This window comes from Bemisia tabaci, chromosome 5 (genome assembly GCF_918797505.1).
Source record: "Bemisia tabaci chromosome 5, PGI_BMITA_v3".
NCBI lineage: Eukaryota > Metazoa > Arthropoda > Insecta > Hemiptera > Aleyrodidae > Bemisia > Bemisia tabaci.
Genome location: NC_092797.1, coordinates 44,073,249 through 44,101,146, shown reverse-complemented (window position 1 = coordinate 44,101,146; position 27,898 = coordinate 44,073,249). Strand labels below are relative to the sequence as shown.

The 27,898-nt window shown below is 40.1% G+C and overlaps 1 protein-coding gene across 1 annotated transcript; it reads right to left on the bottom strand.

Annotated features, from left to right (window-relative positions):
• Positions 1-41: 41 nt before the first annotated feature.
• On the bottom strand, positions 42-27,898 carry LOC109032037 (uncharacterized). Its single transcript, XM_019043944.2, has 6 exons — positions 27,206-27,898; positions 15,694-15,862; positions 12,868-13,081; positions 9,186-9,337; positions 5,149-6,184; positions 42-803 (listed from the first exon to the last, which is right to left on the bottom strand). The coding sequence occupies exons 2-6, from the start codon at positions 15,847-15,849 to the stop codon at positions 793-795; spliced, it is 1,569 nt and encodes a 522-aa protein (XP_018899489.2). The 5' UTR covers positions 15,850-15,862; positions 27,206-27,898; the 3' UTR covers positions 42-792.

Here is a 27,898-nt window from a genome sequence, read left to right as displayed (position 1 = left end):
TTAAATGAAGTTTAAATAAAAAAATTCTATTTTATTTTTAGTTTCTTTTTTGTTTTTTTATCTTACATACTTGGCTTAGTATAAAATACCAAGAGTGCTCTTACATGGGTATAAATTGTGGTTGTTGGAGTGTGATTTCGTGAAACATACCGCTAGTTTGCAAGTTATGCAACTTTATTTTTTTTTCCGAACCTTGTCTGTTCATTGTTAAAATGGACAAAAAATTACTCCTCTTCCTTTTTGGATCCCATTAGGACTCGATTGCTTCATGCCTCTATTTGTATGACCATTTCAATGTTTTGCACTAAACTTAAGTCCAAAGTATTAAGTGTTTCAATTCAAAATCTTGTCCATTAAATTTGTACAGCTGGTTTCATCACTCACATCAGGAAATTTTTTTAACAATAACTGCTAGAAGAAGAAATTCTGGTTACGTGTCTTATAAGTAATGGACAGAAGTGTGATTAACTACACTTACCTACAATAATTGTATTTTGAAGACTTAGGCCAAAATATTTTCCTTTCAATTTTAGGTTTGAAAATGCAGAAGATTTTGAGTTGGAATAGTCAAAAAGTCATTTTATCATTTAAAATAGCACCTTTAGGAAAAAATTCTAGTACTTACATAAGTAATATTTACAATATCCATAATTAAACATCAGAGTGCCTTGTAGAACAGACGGTAAATACACATAAATTCACCTACGGCTAGCTAACATGAAGACAGTGTTCACTGAATTGATTCTCCGGCTTTAAATACATTACATTTGCTAGTTGGTACGCCTGTCATCCTTAATTTGCTGCTGCATAAACAAAAAAGAAAAGGATAATTAGTATATTTTGTCACTTAAGTCGCAAGTAGTAGGTAGTCTTAAAACTATTGCTTGGCTACTTTCAATCTACATCAATTTGGAGCTACCCTGTTAGTAGGTACAGGTTCATACTAGGCCCATTGCTGCCGTTAAAATTACTGAAAAAAGATTAGGTAGAAAGAAAAAGAAAGTAAAATTTCTCAGGGGGGAGGGGGCAACCAAGGAAAGTTTCCAAAAGTTCGCGGAATGTTTCTATTCAGTTAGAAGTTTGAAAATTTAGTTATTCATTCTTTTCAACTTTTTCATTTTTCATCGGAGGAACAAATCATGATTCGGTGAGGAACGAGTAATGGGGGAAAAAAAATTAAATAATTCAGTCACTTTTTCTATCCCAGTTTTTGAAAAAAAAAAAAAAAAAAAAAAAAAAAAAAACCTAAGTAATCCTAAACCCGATGGAGATTTAGTAAACGTATTTAAAAGAAGATCGTGGCCAACACTTTCCTAAATTAGAGCTTTAGTCGGCTCTCATGAAGACTAGTAAAACTAAGATAAATAAATGATTCAAAAGTAAAAATGACTCCAAAGCACTCCTTTCACCAGAGCGAAGTAAAATACAGACCAGTTTTATCACTTTCCTCCGCTCCAAGAAACTTGTGCGCAATTCTCTCATCAACAGTTTGCTGGCGCTAAAAAAAACTAATTTTCAACAGTCCATTTCTTCTACTTATCGTATGTGTGAGAGAAGATTTAAAGGGGAGAGATTGGAGCCAATTATTCTCTCCTTTTCTAAAAGTTGGGGCATGGCAACGTTATTTAATCTGAGAAGAGCACTTTAGGTGCGTGCCCAAAAACCGCCTTCAAATTGAGTGGATATGCAACCCCTCGACAATCGTGTTTGAATAGTTATCGCCTCGACCATTTGAAGGGGCTACCCTCTCTCCTTGTAACTGTTGCGAGTACCGATGAGAGTCGCGAAACATGTCACTCGATTGCGGAGTTAAAGAAACTCCGCCGCGACATTTTCAGAGGATAATATTCAGCACAAGATGAACATCATCAAAATTTCCAAGACTTAGTAATACCTGTCGGATTTTTTCCCTTCTTTTCTTTAAATAAAACTTGAGAGAAATCTGTTACGACGCGAATTAATGTAGAAGTTTTGAGATTTTCACTATGTGTGAAAATATTACCTCATCCCAAAACGCATTCGCATGTTTGACTAAGTAACAATGTTCACATGCAGGTAATATTTTCCTTTTTTTCTTTTGAGGAACGTTTCAGTTCAATCGAGTATTATCTGTTACAATCTCAATGCCATTCAATCGTGATTGAAATATGAGGGCTTCCCAAATTACGAAAGTTGCATCTTGAGTGCATCAATCTACGAGATATTTTCAGATGACAGTCTTCTCTTACTGCATTCTAATTTTACTGTTATTGAAATTGCCTCTGTTTGAAGAGGACGATTGATTTTGACGCCAAAAACATTTCGGGAAAAATGTCTCGATAAGTACACTCTCCTATGTTAAACGTGCAAAATTTAGTTTTGGCCAAGAAGGCTCATCGAAAAAAAAATCAGTAGGAGTCATGCTACTGAAATTTCTTGCGTTACTTGGACATAATTCATCGTTTTCTAGACAGAGGAACGTATGTACATCTCCTCTTCAAACAGAGTTCTGTAAAATACCTATGCATAATTGTTGATCAGACTACTTTGAATAGTAGAAATGTAGTTACGTTCGTTTGTCCAGAGAACAACAAATTTTTACCATACCATGAAAAATTAAGAGGGACTTTAGTGCGCGGGCTGTAAGGAGAAGGTTGTAAATAAATAAAAAAATAAACAATACAGAGGCACCCAACACCTTCAATAAGACTGGAAATTTTACCAGCTGCTGAAGAACCAACGAGATTCTCCTCGCATAAGACGCTTATTCTAGGACGGAACGTTTTATGATGGTATCAATCAACTGCAAGGATGATGTTTCATGCAAGTGCTCATGAAACTATCGTGGTTAACATATTTACGTTTAGCTTTAGATTTCATCATTCTCTACAGATCGAGGGATGACAGGGCGAAGATGACACCAAGACAGGATGATGGTTGGAGCTGATGCAAGATTTAGCCACAATGGGAAATGTCTTTCCTTTCAAATGCGCGGGGGATATATCGTGGCACGTTCGTAAAGAGATTTCTAAAATTTTGATAATGATTTCAAAAAGTAAATCGGGAACGCGTTCTTGGGACCTCGTGAAGGTAGGAGGAAGGATGGGCACCAAATTTTGTTTGCCTGTGCGACAATGGACCACTAGACAAGGTACGAATTTAAGCATTCTGATACATGTGTCTTAACCAGAATTTCACGTAGAACACGATTCGCGCAACGAAAATTACTGAGACCAACTCCTAACGAAGCTATTAACATTTTTATTTCACATTGGTTACGAGGAATTTGAACTGCCCGCTAACAAGAAACTCAAAGCTCTACGTGAGTCAAATCGCGCACTACAACGGTTCCAGCAAACTCCTCAATCGAGCAATTTTCATTTCCCACCATGTGTTGTTCAAACTTTAAGCAATTTGCTATAGCTGAGCCAAAGCGTCAAAATTAAGGTTGCCAGATTTTTAAATCGCAGATACTGTCATGATAACGTTTAGCGCGCGATGTGAATCACGTAGAGCATTGAGTTTTCATGAGTGGATGGTTTGAATTTACGCATCAAGAATCATTAAATATCTTCGTGAGGAGTTGATTTCGGTAATTTTCGTTGTGCGCATCGTGTTCTACGTGAAATTTTGATCAAGAAACATGAAGTAGAATTCTGAAATCCGTACCTTGTCTAGTGGTCAATTAGACGTTTTTATGCTAATAAAAATAATTATTTAAACACGAATTAAATCAAAAGGAACTATGTATTTGCATAGAGTTTACGTTTCGTTGAGTTCTTTTCCGCATAAATAGGTCCAATTAATCTTGCAATGGCTATGCAAGGCTCGTCTCCCTTCAACGCGTTTTTTTGTTTAAACCAAGTCTTAATCACTTCCCTTTTTGAGATAAATTTTTTTTCTTTTCCTGCAGTAAGTTTCAGTTATGACTATGACATCCTTGTTCATATCGTGTAGATGCAACCATTCCACCTTCAGGCGTGTCCATGTTGCATATTTTAACAAAATGAAGGCGCTCCGGATTCTGAATACTATCCGTTTCGATTGGACGTTTCCGATAACGGGTTTTACGTAAATTACATCTTAGGTTAAAGGGTCGTTACGTTCAGTTATTATTATTTAAGTGTAAGTATGCAATGTGTGTACCGTGAGTTTTATTCTACATTTACACTTTGAATGTGTATTTTAAAAATCTTATGAAGGTCACTTGAGCCCTTCGATCCGGTCAAAGTTCAGTCACTCCTCCTGTTGACCGCGCCATTTACCGTATCCAGCGCCCTGTCGATGGAATATCAAAGGGACCAAATATCAAATATTTTACTCTACCCGTACTATTGAGACATCGTAAATGGGTGAGTGAAACTTATTTTCCGAAATTTAACACTTTTCACGGATTGCATAGGTGTCTTCTCCTCGCTCGATAGTGACTGAAGTTGTTGTATTGAGTCGTTTGGTAAGACAGTTTGCTAATCATAATTTATATGGAGGCGGTGGACCGACGGTGAATTTCTGCACGCTCTTCCACCTCGAAAACAACGATTCTGTGGGGGAATTTCGGGTTCAAAGTTTCCTGGTCAAGTCAAGTGCCGGGAACGGATCGAACGGAAAGGTTCCCGAGAACATACGAGGGAATGTTACTAGTGGCTCTTCAAATCGCGAGCGATTACAAAATATGTGTGTGGGTGTGTTTGAGTAAGCTTTTCGGTCAAAATTCTCGGAACGGCAGACTATAGCTGGGAATTCCTGGGAAAGTATCGGGAATTCCTTGGAATGTAGCTTTTTCGCCGGGATTCCTCAGAATGTAGATTTTTAGTCGGGAATTGCTTGGAATGTAGATTTTTCGCCGGGATTCCTTAGAATGTAGATTTTTAGCCGGGAATTCCTTGGAATGTAGATTTTAAGCCGGGAATTCCTTGGAATGTAGATTTTTAGCCGGGAGTTCCTTGGAATGTAGATTTTCCGCCGGGATTCCGCGGAATGTGGATTTCAGACGGGAATTCCTCGGAAAGTAGATTTTAGCCGGGCATTCCTCGAAAAGTAGATTTTCGCCCGGAATCCTTCTCAAAGCTCCCAGTTACATCCCTACGAGTGGCCAGGTTGCAAGAGCTCCGTCGGAAGTTGATGACGATGATGGGAGATGGCAAAGATGGTGTCAGGAGGGTTGCATACCTGATGTTATATCAGCCCTCGCGTCAATAGTCAAGCTGTTGCTTTCGAAATGACCGGAAGGGTTGGGTGACTCGAGGCTGTGAATCACTTGCAGAGCAGCCTCCAGCTCTTTTGAAAACTCGAGCTCGGCACCCGGCTGGGGCGGCTCCCGGCTCTCTGTCTCTTGGCCGCGACTGGGCGTCGACGCTCTACTCTGGTGACTACTCTGACGACTACTCTGATGACTACCCTGATTTGTACTCTGGTGACTGGCGCCCTCGGACAGCCTCGGGAACTTTTCGCTGATCGTTTTCTGGAGCTCGACGAGGAGACTCGCATAAACGGGCTGCTCGTACGCTGCCACGTTTTTCGTGCAATGTGAGACGGACAAAGACACCGATGCAGACGAAATGCTCTGAGGATGATCCTCAGACTCCAGGGACTGGGACTTGGACCTAAGCCGCGATCGGTCCTCAGACTCCAAGGACTGGGACTTGGACCTAAACCGCGATCGGTCCTCAGACTCCAAAGACGGGGACTTGGACCTAAGCCGCGATCGGTCCTCAGACTCCAAAGACGGGGACTTGGACCTAAGCCGCGATTGGTAGATCGACGACTCGCTCAGTTTCTCCAAACACTCGTACAGGGGCTGCCCCGAGTCGAACACGATGGCGTTGGACAAGGAACTCTGGGAGGAGCTCCTGGATATGCATTGCGGCGTGTTGGTCGCCGGCGAGAAGCTAGTTAAACACTGTAACGGACTGTACTTAGCGGGCTCACCTTCGACTATGATATCGACCGGAGGACCTGCGCGGATCGGACTAGAGCTACATTTAATGTTATTGATATTCAAAAAGTCTCTATTCAGTTTGACACTGTAGGTTTTGTTAAGGTTAAAATCGTTCTGAGATTTATACGCAGTCGGGCAGAGGCCGCTCCCCCGGGCGTGATCGGGCAGCGATCCGACTGTGTCGGCGTCGAACACCCAGGATTGGGCGTATTCGTCGTATAGGTAATCCGATTTTTCCTTCCCCTCCTTCCCGGAGTCGAATTTCACCTGAAACATACAATTTTCGTACAGAATCTCGAAATCAGTGAGCGAGGCCGTCGCATAGAGTACATAGAGTCGTAATGTAAGTGGGAGAGCTGGTGCCATGTTCTGCTCGACGAATTCCGAGCCCGGTGTGCGCCGAGTTCGGGTCGCTTTTTCGATACATGTTAGATCCAAAATGGCGGTGTGAAATACGTGGTGATTCCTATCTTCTTTGTTTACATCGGATGGCCGGGTAACCGTGTATCGCAAACAATCGATTATGTATCGAAAAAGTGACCCGGCGTCACACAGGAGTCTCGGAATTCGGGACCTGGAAAATGCTTAAAAGTGGCGCCAGCTCACCCACATACATTACGACTCTATGTACTCTATGGTGAGCGAGGCCGTCTTCACACACTCAAAAAGGTTCTGAAAGTGAGAGTGATCGATTCTTAAAAGTGGGACGATTTCTGCGCCTGCACTGAAAAAAAAAATCTCGGTGGATATTTACTAAGAAAAGGGTAAAATTACCAAGAGTTCAGGGTTCTATTTGATCCCAGTTTTTTTCCTGGTAAAATTACCATTTATGGAATTGGTAATTTTACCGAGAAATCTCTGTAAAATTATTCAACTTCCTCGGTTTTTTTTCTGGACCTTGGTGAAAACGCCAATATTTTTTATCGACTGTGGTAGAATTACCGAGATAAAATGGCAAAGTTACCGGGAATTGATTACAAATAAAAGTGGTATTCTTACCTGGGAAAAAAAAACAGTAAAAATACCGGTTTTTAGGTAAGCTTGCCGGTCTGTCCTGGTAAAATTACCAATAATTGGTAAAAAAGTGAGATGGTAAAGGTAACAACGGACCGTGGTAAAAACGCCGATAATTTTTTTTCAGTGATGTCCCGTTTCTCTCCTCAAAACTCTGTCAGGCTTTTGGACCGCGTTAAGCAGAGAGGAACCAAGCCACATCAGCCATTGCCAAATTTAGTGGGGCAGTTTAATTTTGAACATGAAAACGGTTGAGCGGATTTTTGTGCAAATTTCAGTAAATTTTCTGCATAGTACGAAGCAAGTTTTTTAACATTTTCAAAGGAATCCGCACAAACGTTCTCTTGTAAAAAAATAAATTGCCTGGTTAAATTTGGCAATAGCTGATGTGGCTTTGTTCATGTCTGCTAAATGCGGTCCATTTACACCTGAGAAATGTGTTGGTTGATGCTGCCACGAAGATCTCATTTAATCGGTTGCATCACGCTCTCATTTTGAAGATTCTGTCTTGGCCGTGTGAAGAGGGCTTACGAGGATAGAGATGAAAATAAACAAAATGCAGCGGAAAGGTATCTACTAATGTTATATTTTGCCAAATTCGACGTTTAGTGTCATATTTTAAGAATTGACATCATTTCATTTGACATAGGACTAAGAAAAAAAATAAAATAAATCCTAACCCATATTCAATTCACTGTTACTATTGAATTCAATTATTGAATCACGCTGTTTGTCAATCAAATCGATCATAATTGTCATCAAGGACAGTCAAAAACTCGAAAAATGAATTGCATTTGGCGATTATAACTACTAGGCCAGAAAATTTTTACTTCGCATTAAGCTAGTGGGACTTCGCAAATACATCCAAATGACACTCAGTCCCATTGCAGAAGAAAATTACTTTCACATTTACTTTTTTTTTGGGGGGGGGGGGGGGGGGTCGTCTTTCATTAAAGCAAGACGTAAAAATTCAGATCAAAGTCATGCATCCTCTGGAGATAAAAAGCTCACTCAGTCCAAGGATGTTCTTGCTCCACAAGTAACTATTTTAACGCATTGGCTCGCGTATTGCATACACGATTAAAAGAAGGAGTTCTAAGCCCTCGCGTGAGCGTCATCCGTTGGCGTTCATTTTGTGCCACTTGCGATTTGTGGTCATTTTTACAATTATGTTCATTTTGATTTTACAACAAAACTGATCAGTGGATGAATATGCAAATGTGTGGTAAAAGCATGGTTAAATAATTTTAATCATGCGGAAATGTGATAACTGTGCATCTTAGTTAAACCCACTTTTTGCCAAAAAATTAGGTATACGTTCTAGGAGTGAGCGCTCCTGTTGCCTGTGCTTACGTATCAGGGTAATCCGCGTAACATACCTGTTTCGCACACGGCAGCTATGTTCAAGGAAATACTCATTCTAGGTGGAGCTTTCCTCATTGCCAAACTTGAAATAAAACAGGGATGTCAGTATTTTCAGTATTTTCAGTATTTTTAGTTGTCGCTAGTCGATCATTATTCATGACGGCTACAGTAAAAGTCTGAGATGGCCTTTGAAGGAAACTCTCCTAAGTAAATTCAGCGGATACAACGACAAAGTTTGCCGTTTCCAGCAAAGGGGAGAATAACTCCATTCCGTTGAAGCAAAATTGACTCAAATAATTCAATTTTTTACAAGTTTGTCAGTTAACAGTTTCTGTCCAAAATACTGCTGGATGAGCTTGTTCAATATTTCGTAATTCCTGCATTTTTTTAAAACGGCAAGTGCCTTTTTTGGCTCACAGTAATTTTAGTCAAAAGAGTCGGCCCCGCAGCGTGACGAATATTATAGGACGTCATCTTGGATTTTCGGCGATGCACGTTTAAACGAAAGCACACTCCGAGTTTTTGGGCTTAATATTGCTTAAAAATCCAAGAATATTCTTGCAAGCCATGTAAAATCTCTAGTCTCTATACGTTACAAATTAACAGGAATTATAAATAACTAAACATGCTTATTGGAAGAAAAATCAGTCAAATATTCAGTCAGTAAATGCTCAATATAGTTTCTTAGTAAAAATGAATCTTGAAATTGGACGTATTTCTGTCAAACGGAAGTATGTGCATTATGACGTGAGCCCTGTTATGCATGTATTCTTATGGGTCTCAGGGCTCATGTCTTGATGCACATAGTTCCGTTTGATAGAATCCGTCCAATTCATCTTTTTTAAGATGCAAAATTTGTGTTTTAACAAGCAAAGATAAGGATACTCACTCTTGGAATGATGTATTCGATGTCTGTTATAATATCCGGATGACTGATGGAGTCTTTCCTTCCCGCTTTTCGTTGCATTGAGCAGAATGTGAATTGACTATCTAAAAATGACGTTAGCATTGCAACCAATGTGCTGATAGTGGATATTTGTACTGTGGATATAATGAAGTAAAATCAATAAAACAAATAATTAAATCCATTCATAGGGGAACAGAGAGGGAACAAATAGCGGAAATTGACGCAACGGCGAAGTGCAAAAGTAAAGGTTTGCGCAAATACGCGAAAATATCAAAGTCCAAAGTTACGAAACTATTTAGGAATGAAGACTTGAGTTCGGGGGTGTTAAAGATAAGTTATTCACTGCGGTGCTGAGACAGAACGCAGTATGAACCTTCGGGCGTTGTGACAGTTCCTTCAATAGAGTCAGTACTTTTTCTTCTTCTTTTTTTTAGGAAAATGGTGAAAGTATTTCTTTCAATTTCTCAACCTAAACTGTGAGAGTGTTTTCTCGCACTGTAATCTAAAGGATTTGAAACATTTCAGGAAAAAATAATAAGAAAATTTCCCAATTATAAGAGCTTTATCGAAGGAAATTCGACAGCATTTCAATTTTTATACAGCAATTTTCTCCGGCAAGACGGCACAAGCAACTATTTTAACTCTCCGGAGCGCTGTTTTCTCGCACTGTAATCTAAAGGATTTGAAACATTTCAGGAAAAAATAATAAGAAAATTTCCCAATTATAAGAGCTTTATCGAAGGAAATTCGACAGCATTTCAATTTTTATACAGCAATTTTCTCCGGCAAGACGGCACAAGCAACTATTTTAACTCTCCGGAGCGCGCATTGCATGCACGACAAAATGAAGGCACTTTGAGCGGCCAATAAATGCGTCCAATTTCATGCCGTTGACGGCTCGCTCTCAAACTGATGAGTGAAACAAAATCCTCTTTTAAATAATCTGCCATTACTAACTCTCGGTAATTTGACAACAATCAACCTCTTTCTAACTGAAGTCGGAAAATGTACTGAAAGTTCAGATGAAACTTTATCTCGGAAATGATCAACATGTGAAAACGCCAAATCCAGTCAATTGATTAAAATTGAAGACTTATCATCAATAACGTGCTAAGTGCCAAAAAATGGAAAACGGAGTTAGCACTGGAAATGCATGCTATGTGCCATTGACAACATAGGGTAAAGCGTGCTAAGTGCCATTGCACTTCGTTGCAAATCGTTGCAATGGCACTTAGCACGCTTTACCCTATGTTGTCAATGGCAAATAGCATGCATTTCCAGTGCTAACTCCGTTTTCCATTTTTTGGCACTTAGCACGTTATTGATGATAAGTCTTCAATTATGAAAATACTGATTCTTATGATCTAATCTCATGATTAGGCCCATTGACAGAAAGGGCCGTCAATGGAATAAATAATGCCAACCCTGGTAAAAATTGGCAGTAGAATCTGTGTTCCAAAATACCATAGACTTAAAGCCAGCTGTAAGATTTCCAAAGGCTTCTATGGCCGGCAACACAATTTCTCATGGCCTTTCATACCAGATGGCGACTAAGCAACAGCCTGACGATAAAGTGTATGCTAAACGTTACTAATTACGGATGCTAGGACTTAGTGAGTTCTTGGACTACCGCTCTCTTTTTGGGCCGTAGTATCTTGATTTATTTTGCGAGGAAAGCTCCGTACTTTGGAAGGATGCCTGCCATTCCTAATATGTTGGAACGCCTTCAATTTCGCATGATACTGTGCAATACTTCTGGTGTGAAATAGTTGCTTCAAGCGCCGTGGTACGCTGAGGCGCGGCGCGGCGGGCGAGTAGCCAGCGCGAAACGCGCATTGGCGCCTACAAACCTAACAGGGATACTTCAAGCATTACGCAATGCGTGAGGTATCTCCGTTAGGTTTGTAGGCGCCAGTGCGCCGCTGCGCCGCTCCGCTTTGTAGTAGGCTCTAATATTTCTCGCGGAGTCAGCGTTTTTCAACTCACGACACTGAAATGTTTGCACACTCTGTATGGATTATTCTCATTTTAATTGATGAAAAAAAATATGTAGTAAAGGAAAATATAATGTGCGTTTTGTAAATATTTAAGGTGATTCCGTACAAACTTAAGGATTTACAAAGCACACGAATTTCTACACAATTTCTTATAGCCTTTTATAGCCGATGGCGAAAAAGCAACAGCCAGGCGATAAAGTGTAAAGCCCGGCGATAGGAACAATAGCCCGGCTGAATGGTTTTTCATCGCTTCGTGTAGCCCGGCCTTATGATTTTCTCCACTTCCTACAGCCAGCTATATGATTTTTTTATCGTCTTCTTCAGTCGGCTATAAGAACTCCTATAGTATTTTGAAACGCAAATCCTATCGCCAATTTTTACCAGGGAAGTATCAGATTTTATTACTTCACCCTCTCCTACGTAATGCATATGTACCTTTCGTACCTTTTGTACCAAAAAAAAAAAAAAAAAAAAAAAAAAGCAATTACGTAACGCTCTATTCGATCTTTCTCCCTCCCTCCCCTCAAATTTGCTGGTTTTGATAGATTTGAATGAGAAAACGCCGCACCGCTATAGTCAATTTTTCATTTTAAATTTTCCGAGCGTCAATTGGACTGCATTTTGCAATTTGAAACTATAGATTCTGGCCCGGTTTAAAAACAACGTATGTGCTATTGGTTTCCCTATGCACATAAGTGTTTTTTTCAGATGAGCCAGAATCTATAGTTCCAAATTGCAAAATGCAGTCCAATTATAACGTTACGTAACGTAGCTGCAAACTCTATTTCCCCCGTAACGTTTGGAATCAGACCCCTACTGTAGTTCTCTCTCAAAGAGAAATACATGTTTTTAGAGCGATGAACAGCCCCTCAGTGCAACAATGAAAGCAAATAGCATCGCCTCTCAGACGTGAGGACGTATCTCTATTCACACAAGCCCCGAACAGTATGGAGTTACACGTAGAATAGGGCTCACGTGAAAATTGAGAAACAGCTTCACGTCGAAAGGGCGACGATATAAGAGCGAGATACAAAGGATTGATACACAGGGTCGGACTGACCATAAGGCCAATCTGCCATTGGCAGATGCGCCCCTCACCCGGCCGTTAGAATAATAATAAAGAAAATGAAGAAAAGAAGCAAAGAAAAAAAAGAAGAAAAAAAGGGAAAAAGGAAAGAATAATAAATAAAAAGCAGGAGAAAAGAAAATAAGTAAAGAAAAAATACCTAAAAATTATAAGTAAACGGGAGAAGCTTTAATAGGAGTTAATTACTGAAGAACCCCATTTCCCCACAAGAGGCCGTGTATTTTTGGAGGAAATAAGGGACGAGAAAAAATTGAAGCAAACAGGTCTTGCGCCATACCAATTTTACGTAACTTTTTTCGTAGGATCCATATCTGAAGTCAAGACATACCCTTGCCATTTGAAATTTAATTCAATTCCAGAATTTTCCTCTGTAAGATGAATCGACTTCGAACCTGAAAATATTGTCAAAATTCTACTTAGAAGAGTTTGATTTTTAAAAAATTCCGGCCCTCCCGAGAGAGGGGGGATTGTTCCTGCATACTTTTGAGCGAAATATCACATTGCGCCCCCTTCGCCGGCTACGGGTCTGCGCCCTCAGAGGTGCGTCAGTCCGACCCTGTTGATACAAATTAAAACTCACCGTAAAACTGAAAAGTCTTTGAGTTTTCTCGTTCGGCGAGTATAGCTGGATCCTTGGTTTTAAAGAGCCGCCAATTATCAGCTTCGAGGATGATTAAATTGACTAAGTTGGCACCGAGAACGATGACTGTGAGGAAGAGGAAAGCCCGCTGTTTCCCGGTCGTCAGGTCTCCGACGCACGCAAACACTGCGCCTCCCACGCCGATCACAATATTCTGAAATCGAGGTAATTCCAAAGTCACGTCAAGGATAGTTAGTTCCTAAAAGCTTCTTCGATCACATGGACGTATTTCTACCAAACAGAACTATGTGGAGGTGAGAAATATGGGGTGTGCTCGTCGAAGCTGGATAAGAAGCAATGTAAATGTGAGCGTGATTCCTTTTGATGAATCGGAAAAGCGCACTGAGAAAAAAAGTTCGGTAAATCCGAACTAGTTTGGATCATATGGAATCACGATTTTGTTCGGTACACACAACCGAACTATTCGGTCTGTTCAACCGAATTGTTCGGTTTGTGCAACCGAACCATAATAAATTCTCACAGTTCGGTTCAGTGGACCGAACAGTTCGGCTGAGCAGACCAAATAATTCGGTCGTGTGTACCGAACAAAATCTTGGTTCCATATGAACCTAACTAGTTCGGATTTACCGAACTTTTTTTCTCGGTGTGGGATATTACATTCTATCAAGCAGACCTATGTGCCAACTGAATGCGAGATGCATGAGCCGCGGGCATGGTAAGAGAGCGTTGTGAACAGGGCTCATGAGTTAATGGCCCCCGACGACGATCCTCTCGTGCGCCCCCGCTTTTTCATTGCCGCTGACGTCACTGGCGCTTTATTATTCTCATTCACTCTTACGCAAAGAGAACTAACGAGCACACCCCATATTTCTCACCTCCACATAGGTCTGTTTGGTAGAAATACGTCCATATGGAACTTAAATTGGACGTATTTCTGTCAAACGGAACTAAGCGCCATCGGGGTAGGAAGGTAGAGGGGGGCTTGGATTGGCGGCGGAACCGGGCGTCAGGCTCATTCGCTCCTTTACACGCAATGCTTTAGCATGGCGCTTAGTTCCGTTTGACAGAACGCGCTATCCGGGATTCCAAATTCCTCGAAAGGAACTCAAATTGGTGCTTAGTTCCGTTTGACAGAAATACGTCCAATTTAACTTTTTCTAGCGATGACCTGACGATGTTCCTTATCTAAAGATGAAATGGACGTATTTCTACCAAACAGACCTATGTGAAGGTGAGAAATATGGGGTGTGCTCGTTAGTTCTCTTTGCGTAAGAGTGAATGAGAATAATAAAGCGCCAGTGACGTCAGCGGCAACGAAGGAGCGCCGGCACAACGGGGAGATCTTTAACTCATGAGCCCTGTCCACAACGCTCTTTTGCCATGCCCGCAGCTCATGAGTTCCGCATTCAGTTGGCACATAGGTCTGTTTGATAGAATGTAAAATCCCGCTTTTCCAATTCTTCAAAAGGAATCACGCCCACTTTTACATTGCCGCCTGTGCAGCTTTCTAGAGCACACCCCATATTTCTCACCTCCACATGGGTCTGTTTGGTAGAAATACGTCCAAATAAGAACAATAATACGCAAAAATAGACCGAATACTTTAACGAGACAAAATTCAAGAAAATGGGGCAACCAAGGCTAAAAACAGACTAACAGAATGCCTGGGACGTTTCGGGGGTGATCAGGGGGTTGAAACCACTCCGGAGCATCTTCGGCATTTTGTTTGTTTGATTTTAGCCTTGGTGACCCATTTTTTGTCTCCCTAGAGATGAATCAACACTTGAAGTGAACAAATATCAAGATATCTAACAAATTTTGCGAAGTTACTGGTTCTGTATGAAATTTTCTAATGAACGGATCTGTTACGACCAGAGGCACATTTCAGTAACTTCTCCCCCTTGCCGTCGGAAGGAATTTCTGCTCGTAGAGCAAACTCGCCGTTGTGCAGTAAAAAAGAAGTTTATGCCCGATTTTTCCTTCGAGGAGTTGTGACATCTGGACTTGATACCATTCGGCCACGTGAGAGCTCGGATTGCCTATACTTAAACTTGAAGGCGAACTTATAATGAGCTAAAGTCACCGATCTATGCTCGGTGAAGTCTATGTCCGCCTTTTCCCCGAGAAATCGTGACGTTTGGGCTTGATATCACTATTCCGCCACATAAGAGCTTTGTTACACAATTTTACCCTCAACTCTAAAAGGCCGCCATCTTTTTAGGCGGATTTCCTTAACTAAAACATAAGACAATTTAAGCACCCCTGTACTAATTAAATTTAACTCAAAGAGCGAGAGAGTAAAGATGTCGATCAAAGACACCCCCCCCCCCCCCCCATCAAAGCGTATATCGACGGTGAAACTACCAAACCACGTATCTCGGTTTGCGACGTCGCAGACTTCCTGTCATACTTTATTTTTTAAATGGAAAGCTACTTAACGTCCAGTCTTGAAAATTTCCGTGATTTTTCCTCTTCGTGCGGAGAAAATTCTGTGAAAATTTCAAGGAATGATATTGATTTGGTCTACTTCAAAAAAATAAAATGTGAGCGGAGATTTTTAAACACTGCAAACGAGATACGTGGTTTAGTAGTTTCACCGTCGATATTTGCCATAGTATACTTTCTGAAGCGGGAAGCTCAAGAATACGCACATTTTAAACGCAGATTGTAGAATAAGGAGTGAATTTCACCCTCTTTCGATGTGCTTTCTTGGATTTTTCACGCGCTTCAACTCGCTTTTACGCTGTAGCCAAATTTGGCAACAGGCCCATTTTCGCTAAAAGTGTAAAAACTTGAGTGACTCACCACGCAGCCAGTCCATACGTTTGAACTGAGCCTTTGCGATGGGAAGGAGAAGAATAGAAGGATTCCCAGTATGATCTGGGTGGCCCCTATTCCGATATAAGCGAGGTTGTACAAGATGTGGAGCGAGCAGCACACTCGCGACCAAGTACAGCACATTGAGCGGTCGTGCCTGTTCGTCAAAACAAAAAAAAAACATCACAACAATTAGTTAAATGAAATAAGTTAGTTTTAAGCCCAAATCACACTATCAAACTTTTCATCCAACTCTTGGATGCAACTCGTCGAATGAAAAGTTGGATGGTGTGATACTGACGAGAGAAAACGACGATTTGATGAAAAATTGAACGGAAACTTGAATATGACGTCACATTCAACTTTTCGTTCAACTTTCCGTCCAATCGGTCCGCCAATGTTGAAAGTTGAACGAAAAGTTGGAACGAAATCTTCCGACCGACATGAGCCGTAGTTGTATCTTCGCGAATCGCAGGCTGATGACGATATCACACTGCAACGGTAATTGAATCAAATTTTTTTTGCGTCCCACTTTCCATCCTACTTTTCATTCAATTATGTCGGATGAAAAGGTTGATAGTGTGAATTGGGCTCAAAGGAAAGGTCTCGCCAAGAGGGGTTCCTCTACCAAATACAATAAAATTTGATGGGATTTTGCGTGAAAGTGCCTTTTTTCGCAAGCAGTTTTGTGTGCAAACCGCGTGAAAGTCAAAAATTGCTTCTCATGGAAGTTGACGAGAAATGCGAAACGTTTTCATGAAAGTGATGTGATCTCCATGCAATACGGAAAAATAATCAATGCCACTTGGCATTGTACAGTCCCTCTATCAAAAAGTCAAGACAACACACTGATTTGTGCTTTTTCAATTTTTAAAAACCTGCCCGTGTGTTATTGAATGATTTCCGCCCTCTTAGATTAGAGCTTGATTTCGGTAGGTATCTATCCTTTAAAAATAATCAGAAAAAGATTACATTTTACTAAAGGAATGACTTTTTCTGACGACGAGCTCACATTGCGAATTTGAACGGGTTGTAAGATAAATTGGACGCCCTGGTAAAAAGTGGCAGTAGAATCTGTGTTCCAAAATACCATAGACTTAAAGCCGGCTGTAAGATTTCCAATAGCTTCTGTAGCCGGCTGTACAATTTCTTATAGCCTTTTATAGCCGATGACGATTAAGCAACAGCCAGACGATAAAGTTTATACTAAACGTTACTAAATACGGATACCAGGACTTAGTTAGTTTTTGGACTACCGCTCTCTTTTTGTGCCGTAGTATCTTGATTCATTTTGCGAGGAAAGCTCCGTACTTTTGAAGGATGCCTGTCACTCTTAATATGTTGGAGCGCCTTTAATTTCTTATGATACTGTGTAAAACCTCTGGTGTGAAATAGTTGCTTCAAACGCCGTGGCACGCTGCGGCGCCGCGCGGCGGGCGGGCAGAGAGTGCGAAACGCGCATTGGCGCCTACAAACCTAACAGGGATACTTCACGCATTGCGCAATGCGTGAAGTATCCCTGTTAGGTTTGTAGGCGCCAGTGCTTCGCCGCCGCTCCGCTTTGTGTTAGGCTCTAATATTTAACCTCGCGGAGTCAGCGTTTTTCAACTCATGACTTGGAAATGTTTGCACACTCTGTATGGACTATTCTCATTTTAATTGATGAAAAAAAAATATGTTTTAAAGGAAAATATAATGTGTGTTTTGTAAATATTAAGCTAGTTCCGTATCAAACTTAATGATTTCCAAAGCACACAAATTTCTACACAATATCTTATAGCCTTTTATAGCCAATGGCGATAAAGTGTAAAGCCCGGCGATAGGAACTATAGCTCGAATGTATACTTTTCTATAGCTTCGTATAGCCGGATGTATGATTTGCTCCGCTTTCTACAGCCAGCTATATGATTTTCAATAGCCTTCTTTAGTCGGCTATAAGAACTCCTATGGTATTTTGAAACGCAGCTCCTATCGCCAATTTTTACCAGGGCGTATTTCTGCCAAACGGAACTATGTGCATTATGACGTGAGCCCTCTTATGCATATATTCTTATAGGTCTTAGGGCTCATGTCTTAATGCACATAGTTCCGTTTGGCAGAAATACGTCCAATTGATGACGTTTCAAGAGCACCAACTACCGAATGAATACCTTATATGAAAAAGAAATATGCGCGATATCCAGAGGAAAAGAGACCAAGCTGGCTCATGCTGGGTACAGTGATGGATTGCGTAATCTATCATTCCTTAACGGTCATTTTCTTCCCCACAAACAACCTACAAAGACTTAGAATTGGAGTAATCGTGTTCCTACATTAAATATACTCCCTTCTCTCCCGAAAATGCGATGAAGTAAATGTCCCCTCTCCTCAAAAATTGGTCTCTTATATGTTTTCTTTCGTTTGATCCAATGGTCTTATTTATTTCAACCTCCTCATCTAGGTTGGTGATGTGTAAGATTTAGTTACTTTGTGAATACCGTTAAATACCTCCGCTATTATCTTAATGTTTGGAACGGAGAAAATGCAAAAACAGTAGATGGAGGTAAAGTTGTGCTCAATTCGTTCGATTTGCTGAATTGAACACAGATTCTTTAAAGCTGGAAGGTGCTAGAACTTTTTTCGAATATTTACTTTATTTCCGGAAAAGTTCGAACATAATCCACACGGTGCACCAGAGTTAGCAACACGGATTTAAAAGAAAACTGTGTATTAAGAAGAAACAAAGAAAAAAAAAGCAAACGCAAAAAATGAAAATAAATTTCCCTGGAGAAAAGAGAAAAATGATGCTTCAAGCGTCACGTAACGCAGCCCTTGACTCTCCCCCCTCTCCTTCATGCGTTATGAGAGAGAAGGAGGGTCCCATGATGCATTAATGTAGCCTCATTGTGCAGCGTCAGATATTTTATCACTGACCCCACACAGAGGATGCGAAAGTAATGAGGAAATTTAGAGACAATATTTTCGCTCATCGAAGTATTCATCGTAACAACCATCCCAGATCCATGATTTATTGTGCAGTGGCGAGGCGTGAGTGTTCGATTATCGATATTTCTCCATTTGAAGCTGTGGTAAATAATCGATTATTAAGGAATTCGTTGCGAGCGCCTCGTTTATCGATTCTTTTCCACAGGTTTAAATGTCAGATCAATCGATGTATCGCAAAGCACGCCACGCCACTGTTCTGCCGTGCAATGTAAAAACGCCGTAAACGCCATTTTAAAATTTTTGGAAACAATGTAGGTATCATAGCAAAAAAAAACTTGCGTACTTTGGGACATTGTTTTCACAAAATTCTTTCCCAAATGCTATCAAGAACTTAACCTGAAAATTCGAGGTGCATAGGTAAAACGGTTTTTATTTTATTGAGTTTTAAGTTCCAAAAAACGCGGGAAAATCTTAATAGATTTACGGCGTTCTTGCTTAGCACGGCACTGGAATAGTGTTAGCTCATCGGTGACGCAACTTCGCTGAATTTGGAGCTTCAGGAGAAATACCGCAAAATCAGAAATGCGGCCGCTCCTAATGAGATCTGAAAACTCGGGCTGGGGTCGCAATAGGCATAAAATATGGAATGAATTGACTCGCCTTTGACGTCGGCCCAGAGGCTAAAACGGTGCTCGTCTTGCGGGCGAAGTTTCGTGAGTTTTCATCGTGTACCCGTTCCGCACTCGGTTTCGGCCTGTATATATAATGATGGCATTATCCATGATGAAACACGCTCCACGCTAACCCAAATACCATCCTATCGTCTACGCTATCCCTAGACGCCAGCAGCTTTCAAATCGCGTTTAGTCGAGCGGCGCGCACATCGCACAATTTCCCCGGCCTTGAGAGCACTGAGTCATGCAATTTTTATGGAAACCACGTCAATTTTTGGAGGGGAATCTCGTGGAAACGCTCGTGTGATTTTTTTTTTTTTTTTGGGGGGGGGGGGGCATCGAGAGCTGTTTTTGCACTTTACGATTTTTTCCCTCCTTTGCTGGCTAGTTATTTTTTACAACATTTAAAAACCTGCATATGCTGCAGGGTTCGACCTCATGTACAAGTTCAATACATCGATGGCGAAATTAAAAAAATGCGTATTTCGGCTAACGATGTTGCAGTTTTCCTGTCATTTATTAATACATTGGAAAATCTTTTCTCAAAGGCATTTCGACCTAACCTTTTGGTGTGATTGTTTTTTCCTTTCTACGAACATTTTGTATACTTAAGGCACTTATTTGCAGCTCAATTCCGAAATGTGTCTTGATGTTGCAACGCAACCCGAAGTCGGTCACGGGAACTAAATGCAACTAATTATTACGCATGTAGTCAATGTTACATATGCAAAAGATTGAAGGGGCCGAGGCTTTCCTATCTTCAGCAACGCGACGCAAAGTTAATCTCGTGAGCTGGATAGAATTATTCTTGTTTGAAAGTTGCCAATGCATTAAACAGCAGAAAAAAAGAAAAAAGAGAGAGGAAAAAGAAAAAAAAAGTTGCCAATGTTACATGTACGACATATTATCGAAGAAATTCTGGATTTTCAACATTCGCGTTATCAAAAGTTCAAAAAGTAGATTTCCTAAAAATAATAGGAGGGCTCAAATTATGCGAAATCGAAAATTCGAAGTGGTAAAAAGCAAAATTCTGACGTCAATAAACAACGAAAAAACAGAAACATTCTTTTAACTGAAATTCATGCTAAAACTTGATGAGGCTTTCATAAAAAATATATGACTCACCACTATCAAGGCCGGAAAATAGTACACGCGACTTGGCCAAGAGTTTGAATCACTTCGTAGCAGTGGCGTGGCATGCTTTGCGATATAGATTGATCTGCCATTTAAACCTGTAGTAAAGCATCGATATCAGCAGGGTGTCGCAATGATCACCTTAATAATCGATTCTTTATCACAGCTTCAAATGGAGAAATATCGATAATTGATCGTTCAAGCCTCGTCACTGCTTTGTAGATCTATAGAGATCAATGTGAAAAAATGGACCCTTCGCGCCGCGCCGATGACAACAATTTAGAGACTTCTAGAGACATTCTAGAGATTGATGCCTTAAGGTTGTATTTTCTGAGTTTTGATAGTCTGTGAGGCATGAAGGATTTCTATATTTCACTGTAAAAGTAATAGGGTTGTTGCACTCCACCAGAAAATATCTCACGGAGAAAGGATGAAAATCTATACAAAAGTTTTTCTCTCTCTCCCTCCTTTTCTTGGCAGCGAAATATGAGGCACATTAGCTTGAACACAGCTTGAGCTAACTTTTAGAGAACTGCGCGAGGCTAACTTAATGCTGATAACCCTAAGAAAATATTTTGGCAGAAACGAAAATAGGCATTAAAGTAGTTTTCGAAACTCACCTGTGAGTTTCAGGAGCCATGTGGCGCATCAAGCCCGATTTTTAGGCGCCATTGAAGATTTTTTAGGGGCCAAATTGACTTTTTGTCTATAGGTATATTATGGCGCATTTAGTGGAAAGTTAGACGCAAGATATTTTTATAACAGAACTAGTAGGTAAGTAGCTGTAACTTAGAGAAGACAAAAGCACTATGAATGAAATCGTGAAAATTTAGAAAAAGCAAGCTTTCACTTCTGGTGCTGAGAATTCTGAGTTTTAAGCGCTCAGCCGATAGGCAGCGCTTTTTGATTTCGACTTGCCTCTAGAGTACTAGTATACTAGTGCTAATGCGTTTAAATGGCGCACCAGCTCATCGATGAGTAGGCTTTTTTTTTGGGGGGGGGGGGGTCCATTTTTAAAATAAATAAAGCTGTGAAAACTGTATTTTATGCTTTTAACGTAATGCGCAGGTAGTTTCGATCGTTTGTCTATAAGAAAATTTCTTAGCGGTAGAGTAATTCTTATCAAAATTGATCGTTGAACTTAAATGAAGCCTAAAAAAAACGCGCCTGATGAGCTCAACGGTGGCTATCATTTTCGGGAAACGAAAATACGCGTTTACGGTTTCCTTGGTAACCTTTGTTTGCTATCAGCTGATGTTTTATTTCCATTTCCCAGCCAAGTCGACGGAGTTTATACTTCCTTTCTTCACTAAATACATTTACTAACACCTGAGCGCTTTTCTAATACGACAATATTAGAACTTTCCCGCTTGTTTGCAATTCAAATAGATTTGTTTTTCTTTCTTTATGCGACTTCCTTTGAAAATCCAGATTTTTAGGGGGCAATTTTTAGGGGCCACGTTGGCGCATGCAGAGCTTTCATTTTTTAGGCGCCATGGCCCATTTTTAGGCGTATTTGGCGCGTTGGCGCCTGTGAGTTTCGAACACTGCATTAAAGTGTAGACGTAATTAGCTTCCTAACCGCCCTCTAACAGGGTCCTAGCCGCATTAAATTTCCTCAACCTGTCAGAAAAACATACCTCGACGTTAGGCAACTCTGTAATGTCGAACATCAAGATATACCATCTACCAATCGCACCAAAGTCCGGTAAATTTTCAAAAAGTCAATCCTAAAGATCTTTTTAGTTTCTACGGAAATGTCTTTTTTCCTACACTCATGAAGGGCATTACTTCTGAGCCACCCCTCGTAAATTAAAATAGAATTATGAGAGAGAAGCCGTAGGTATCTCATCCTAAAAAAAAAAAAAACACACACATTTTTTAAACAAAGTAAATTTTTTGTTTTGTTTTTTGGAGGAGTAGTTTCCGCACTAGATATTCAATTGTATTCGGTTCCAACAAAAACGTCACACTATATCTGCACAGTGACGTATTCTCATATCATGCAAATTAAATGTATAATTTGCATGATGTGGGGCTAGACTAGGAAACTAAGAGTGATATGAGCAATACGATTCTTTTTCAATGGCTACATCGAGGAAGTCTTAGACGGAGAAACAAACTTCTTCGGCGCGCGGAAGTTTCTGAGATTTTCCTACGGTAGAATAGCAGGTCGGATCGGGCTTTTGTTCGCGCGCTCATTAAATGCTCGCGAGAGCTTCTCTTTTACTAGTGTCCTCCAACGTTATTACGCAGGTACCAAAGCGCTTGAACCTGCTCTCATCTCTTTGAGAAGATGAAGAAGAAAAATACGAAGAAAAACAATCCAGAGAAAACGAGATGCTTTCGCTACCGTTTTTTTTTTTTTTTTTTAACTTTTTTTCCATTTTTCTATTTTTGATACGAGGAAACGGTCTTTGAACGCAAATATTATTAAGATAAATCGATACCACATATAAATAAACGTGATGATATTGAACAAATTGTGCTAAAATACTGATTTTACCTAGAGTTTTTACCAAAAAAAGGATCCATCAAGTCTATATAAGATCTTTCCATCGCTTCTCTGGCGTAAAAGCGTATTTTTTACTCCACATGAGCCCCGAAGAGCATAGAGATTTAAGGGAAGCAGGGCTCATATGGGATTGAGTTACGCACCTGCGACGGAGGAGTGACGAGTTTATAGCTGTTTATTACAAAACATTTTTTTTACAAAACCTGAATTCGAGCTGAAAGTATACTTCCAACATATATATGCGAACGCGAAAATTAAAACTTCGATTTGAAGAATTGCATGAAATATTTCGCGTCCGCTTACTTTCGATTTCATTGTTAGAGGTTATTAGAGAAATAATTATAAGATATATTATTTCAAAAGAAACAGCTAAAATGTGCCCGGAGTCGTACTGGGTCCGTTTTCCCCCAAGAGTTAAGAAAAGAAACCAGTAGGTCCCTGGTAAAAATTGGCAGTAGAATCTGTGTTCCAAAATACCATAGACTTACAGCCGGCTGTAAGATTTCCAATAGCTTCTGTAGCCGGCAACACAATTTCTTATAGCCTTTTACAGCCGATGGCGATTAAGCAACAGCCTGGCGATAAAGTGTATGCTAAACGTTACTAATTACGGATGCTAGGACTTAGTCAGTGTTTGGATTACCGCTCTCTCTTGGGCCGCAGTATCTTGATTTAATTTGCGAGGAAAGCTCCGTTCTTTTGAAGAATGCCTGACATTTCTAATATGTTGGAGCGCCTTCAATTTCGTATGATACTGTGCAATACCTCTAGTGTGAAATAGTTGCTTCAAGCGCCGTGGTACGCTGCGGCTCGGCGCGGCGGGCGGGCAACCAACGCTGAACGCGCATTGGCGCCTGCAAACCTAACAGGGATACTCCACGCATTGCGCAATGCGTGAAGTATCCCTGTTAGGTTTGTAGGCGCTGGTGCACCGCCGCTCCGCTTTGTGCTAGGCTCTAATATTGAATCTCGCGGAGTCAGCGTTTTTCAACTCATGACTTTGAAATGTTTGCACACTCTGTATGGATTATTCTCATTTTAATTGATAAAAAAAAATATGTAGTGAAGGAAAATATAATGTGCATTTTGTAAATATTAAGGTGATTCCGTACAAACTTAAGGATTTACAAAGCACAAGAATTTCTACTCGATTTCTTATAACCTTTTATAGCCGATGACGAAAAAGCAACAGCCAGGCGATAAAGTGTAAAGCCCGGCGATAGGAACTATAGCCCGGCTGTATAATTTTTTATCGCTTCGTGTAGCCCGACCGTAAGATTTTTTCCACTTTCTACAGCCAACTATATGATTTTCTATCGCCCTCTTCAGTCGGCTATAAGAACTCCCATGGTATTTTGAAACGCAGGTGCTATCGCCAAATTTACCAGGGGTACTTATTTTTAAAATAAATTGTTAGATATTTCTACCCTCTCCTCTTTTTCAAGTAATGTAGGTAAATATAACATGAGGCATTAAGAATTACTCGGTAAGGTTCTAACTCGGCGCGATGGGGACTTTTCTACGCAAAAATTCACAGGAACGGAATGCAAAAAGGTAATTTTCCAGGGCAGTGCCTGGTCATTGCAAGTTGCGATGCCAATTATTTGAAGGGGCTTACAACTGCTTTTGACCTATTACACTGATTTCATCATAAACTAACTTACAATTAGTACAGATATTTATCAAAAAATATTTTCATTGGTTCCTTCGATGAAAAGTAGTTTAGCTTTTTTCTAGTCCGAAAAATGATAGAGATTGTGGCGAACACTAAACATCATGATTCTAAAAAGTGTCAATGGGAAACTTGATAATGGTATTTTCGCTTTTTTACATTCTTCGTACGTATCTCTTAATTTTCTCTTAAAAATCTTAGGATAGATAAGTTCACCACGCTCATTGTTAGCATAGTATGACTCAGACCATAGGTCAAAAGATTGGCATAATCTAATCGCTCACAAATATCTTCAGGCGACTTACCAATTGTCTTATCGGCGACACGAATCCTAAGTGAAACCCTGAGCTGACCAACGGGTTGAATGAGTTTCTTTGGTGTGTCCAGAAGAGTCGGCCCTTATGGACTTTGGCCTCAGCTGTATCTGTTCAACATCCACAGCGAGATGAGCGTGGAACACCTCACATTCCCCCCCCCCTTTTTTCACCGAATTATATTAGCATGTTATATTTAATACATTTAAATTGTGCAAATCACACATTGCACCGATTATATCTATACATTGGTAAAATTCATAATGGAAATATGGATGCGATAAACTACCACAATGTCAGATATCAAAATATTGGAAATTTCTATGCAGGTAATTTTGGTGTTCAAGGCTTACATCCTCTTGATAACATGTTTTGTCCTTTGGATTTCAATTCACACTTTTTATCTCACTATTCAATCCAAAAATAAAATATGGTTGATAAAACCAATTTCCAAAACAAATCAAATTCTCCAAATTCCTCTATTGCGACTGTTTTCTAAAGATGCACTCTTAGTATTATATAAACTTCACTTATTTATATTATTTATTGAAATTTTGTCAGTGAGGATGCGGTAAACCTATCTGCATTTTCAAATTGTAATATATCATCATTATTTATGCAAGATGATTGATGCTTTATTCGCGCTGTATGTAGAGTAGGTATGGACGTTCTAAAGTATATGGTCATCAAACTTAATGGTCGTAAAAACGTTATTGAAGTCGATGGAACAAAGTTCTCCACATTGACTTACCGCGTCTATGTAATTGTCCAAAATGCACGTTTCTCATTCGTAAAATCCACTTATTTAGACTTGTCATTGAAATTGAGACAGCGAGAATGCAGTAAACCGTCACATTTCAAGATATGAATTGAGAAGACAAGAAAAGATTTGACGCTCTTTTGGAATAGACATTTTTAAGAAAGATCGTAAAAATGCTGTTCAAAGGTCAATGGAACCAATTTCTCCACTTTTACTCACTACCTACGTCCAGTTTTCAAAGATGCACTTTGACTAGTGCAACCGGGTACGTTGACATTTGGATGTAGATAGGTAAAAACACTCGTGAGTATCCCGCCCTCGGGAAGCTTGCGCGTTCGGCGTTTGCGACTTGCGAGTAGCGAGTAGTGGCTTTTCGCTAGGAGAACCTATGACGCTCATTCTCCCAGTTTGTTTAGGCTCCCTAGAATTCAGCTGTGGATCCTCGAAATTTCTATGCGCAAGAGCAGGGGTACCGCGATCTCTCAAGCGCTCGCAAAAACATACCCGCGGAGCGCAATGCTGCGTAATTCGCATCCAAGGCCCGGAAATTGAAGTTCCTGCTGGTGCGCTATTCGTGGCCAGCCTCAATTTCCTCTTTCTATTACCTTTGAAGTTGATACCTTAACTTTTCCCTTAAAAATAAGAAAAGCCTCGGATACTCTCTGGGTGGTACTGACGTCAAAGGGTCCATTGAGCTGCAGGAAGTTTTGATAAATTGATAAAGTGTTACTATCACACAGTTGTACGATCTGCAATGTAAATGCAGTGATCGAATATACCTCATCGAGGATGAATGTGTAAATATCTGAATGTTCGAGGGAAGCAGTTTTCCTGCCGTAGATAAATGAGCTGTGAATTTTATCTACCTGACAATGAACATTGAATATTTTCACACCGTAGAAGTCGATATTTAAGTTAAGATTCAATTATCTATTGCGAAGTAAATTATTTATTAACCCTTTTTTACTTGATAAAGCACCAAAAACTAGTTTGAAAATAGGGAGCGAGATTGAGAAACATATATCTTACCGTATTTTTATAAAGATTGATACATTTCTTATTATTTTGGGATGTAAAGCTATTTGCTGAGATTAAAAAAGGACAAGGTGAAAAGCTACGTAAATACATAAACTGGTGCGAAACTTTTCTGAGGGAAAGCTACACAAAAATTTGCGTACAATTTTATCATAAAGAGGAAAAATTAGGGCAATGAAAAATACGCGATTAGTTTTTATTCTATATACAGTCAGAAACCCTTTACTCTTTTTCTGTAATAATATAAGAGCAATTACAGACGCGTGTTGAAATGCATGCATTTGCAAAATATTTTGAAAATTAGACAAATAAAAAGAAGCATTGAATTTCTCTATGATTTTAATTAATTTAACCAATTTAGCTAGGGGTGAGAAACAATTGCTAATAATATAATCATGCAGTCTAAAAAGCCGAGGGAAGTAAAAAATATTTTTAAATTTTATTTGAAACGGATGAAAATAGGGTGCCTACCTCTAATATTCCAGAATTTACGTGAGAAATCCTTTAAATTCGGCGGAACATTTAAACAAACTCCGAATCCGGGAAGAACGTGAACAGATGTAGAACCATTCTCACTAATTTCGTATCGGTAAAGAAGTTATAATTAAGCGACAAGGAGAAACGGAACGAAGATAGTTCATTATGCATATTCCAGGAATCGCGGAGGCACAGCTTTGTGACAGGAACTAGAATCACATGGTACGGATTTGTATTTTCTGATAATAACGCTCAGCCCCAGAGCTCAACTTGACTGGCTGAGGGCAAGGCCGCGCAGCGGTTCGCGTAACCCCCACCGGGAGCGCTAAAGTAGCGGGGGCCCGGATGAGACCCGACCCGGGGTGGTGAGTATTGATTCTCCAAATTGCAGCATCCATTTATTCAAACTCTCCCGTATATAGGTCAGTGGAGCAAAATTTTCACAGCCCAATCCTCTGGTCACACTCACCTCACACACTTTCACGAGATCATTGCGCGCTATGCGTGACTGTAATCCGTCCTCCTTCTGGTTGCCCCCTATAACCCCCCTATTATTTTCTCGGTCGGAGAGTTTTCAACCCCTAAAGTAATAACAGATATCACTCGTAAAGCGTTCGCGATAAGACTTCCTAAAATGAGAGATCTTATCCTGGCTGAGTTTTCGAGGAGAAAAGCCCGAATCATCGG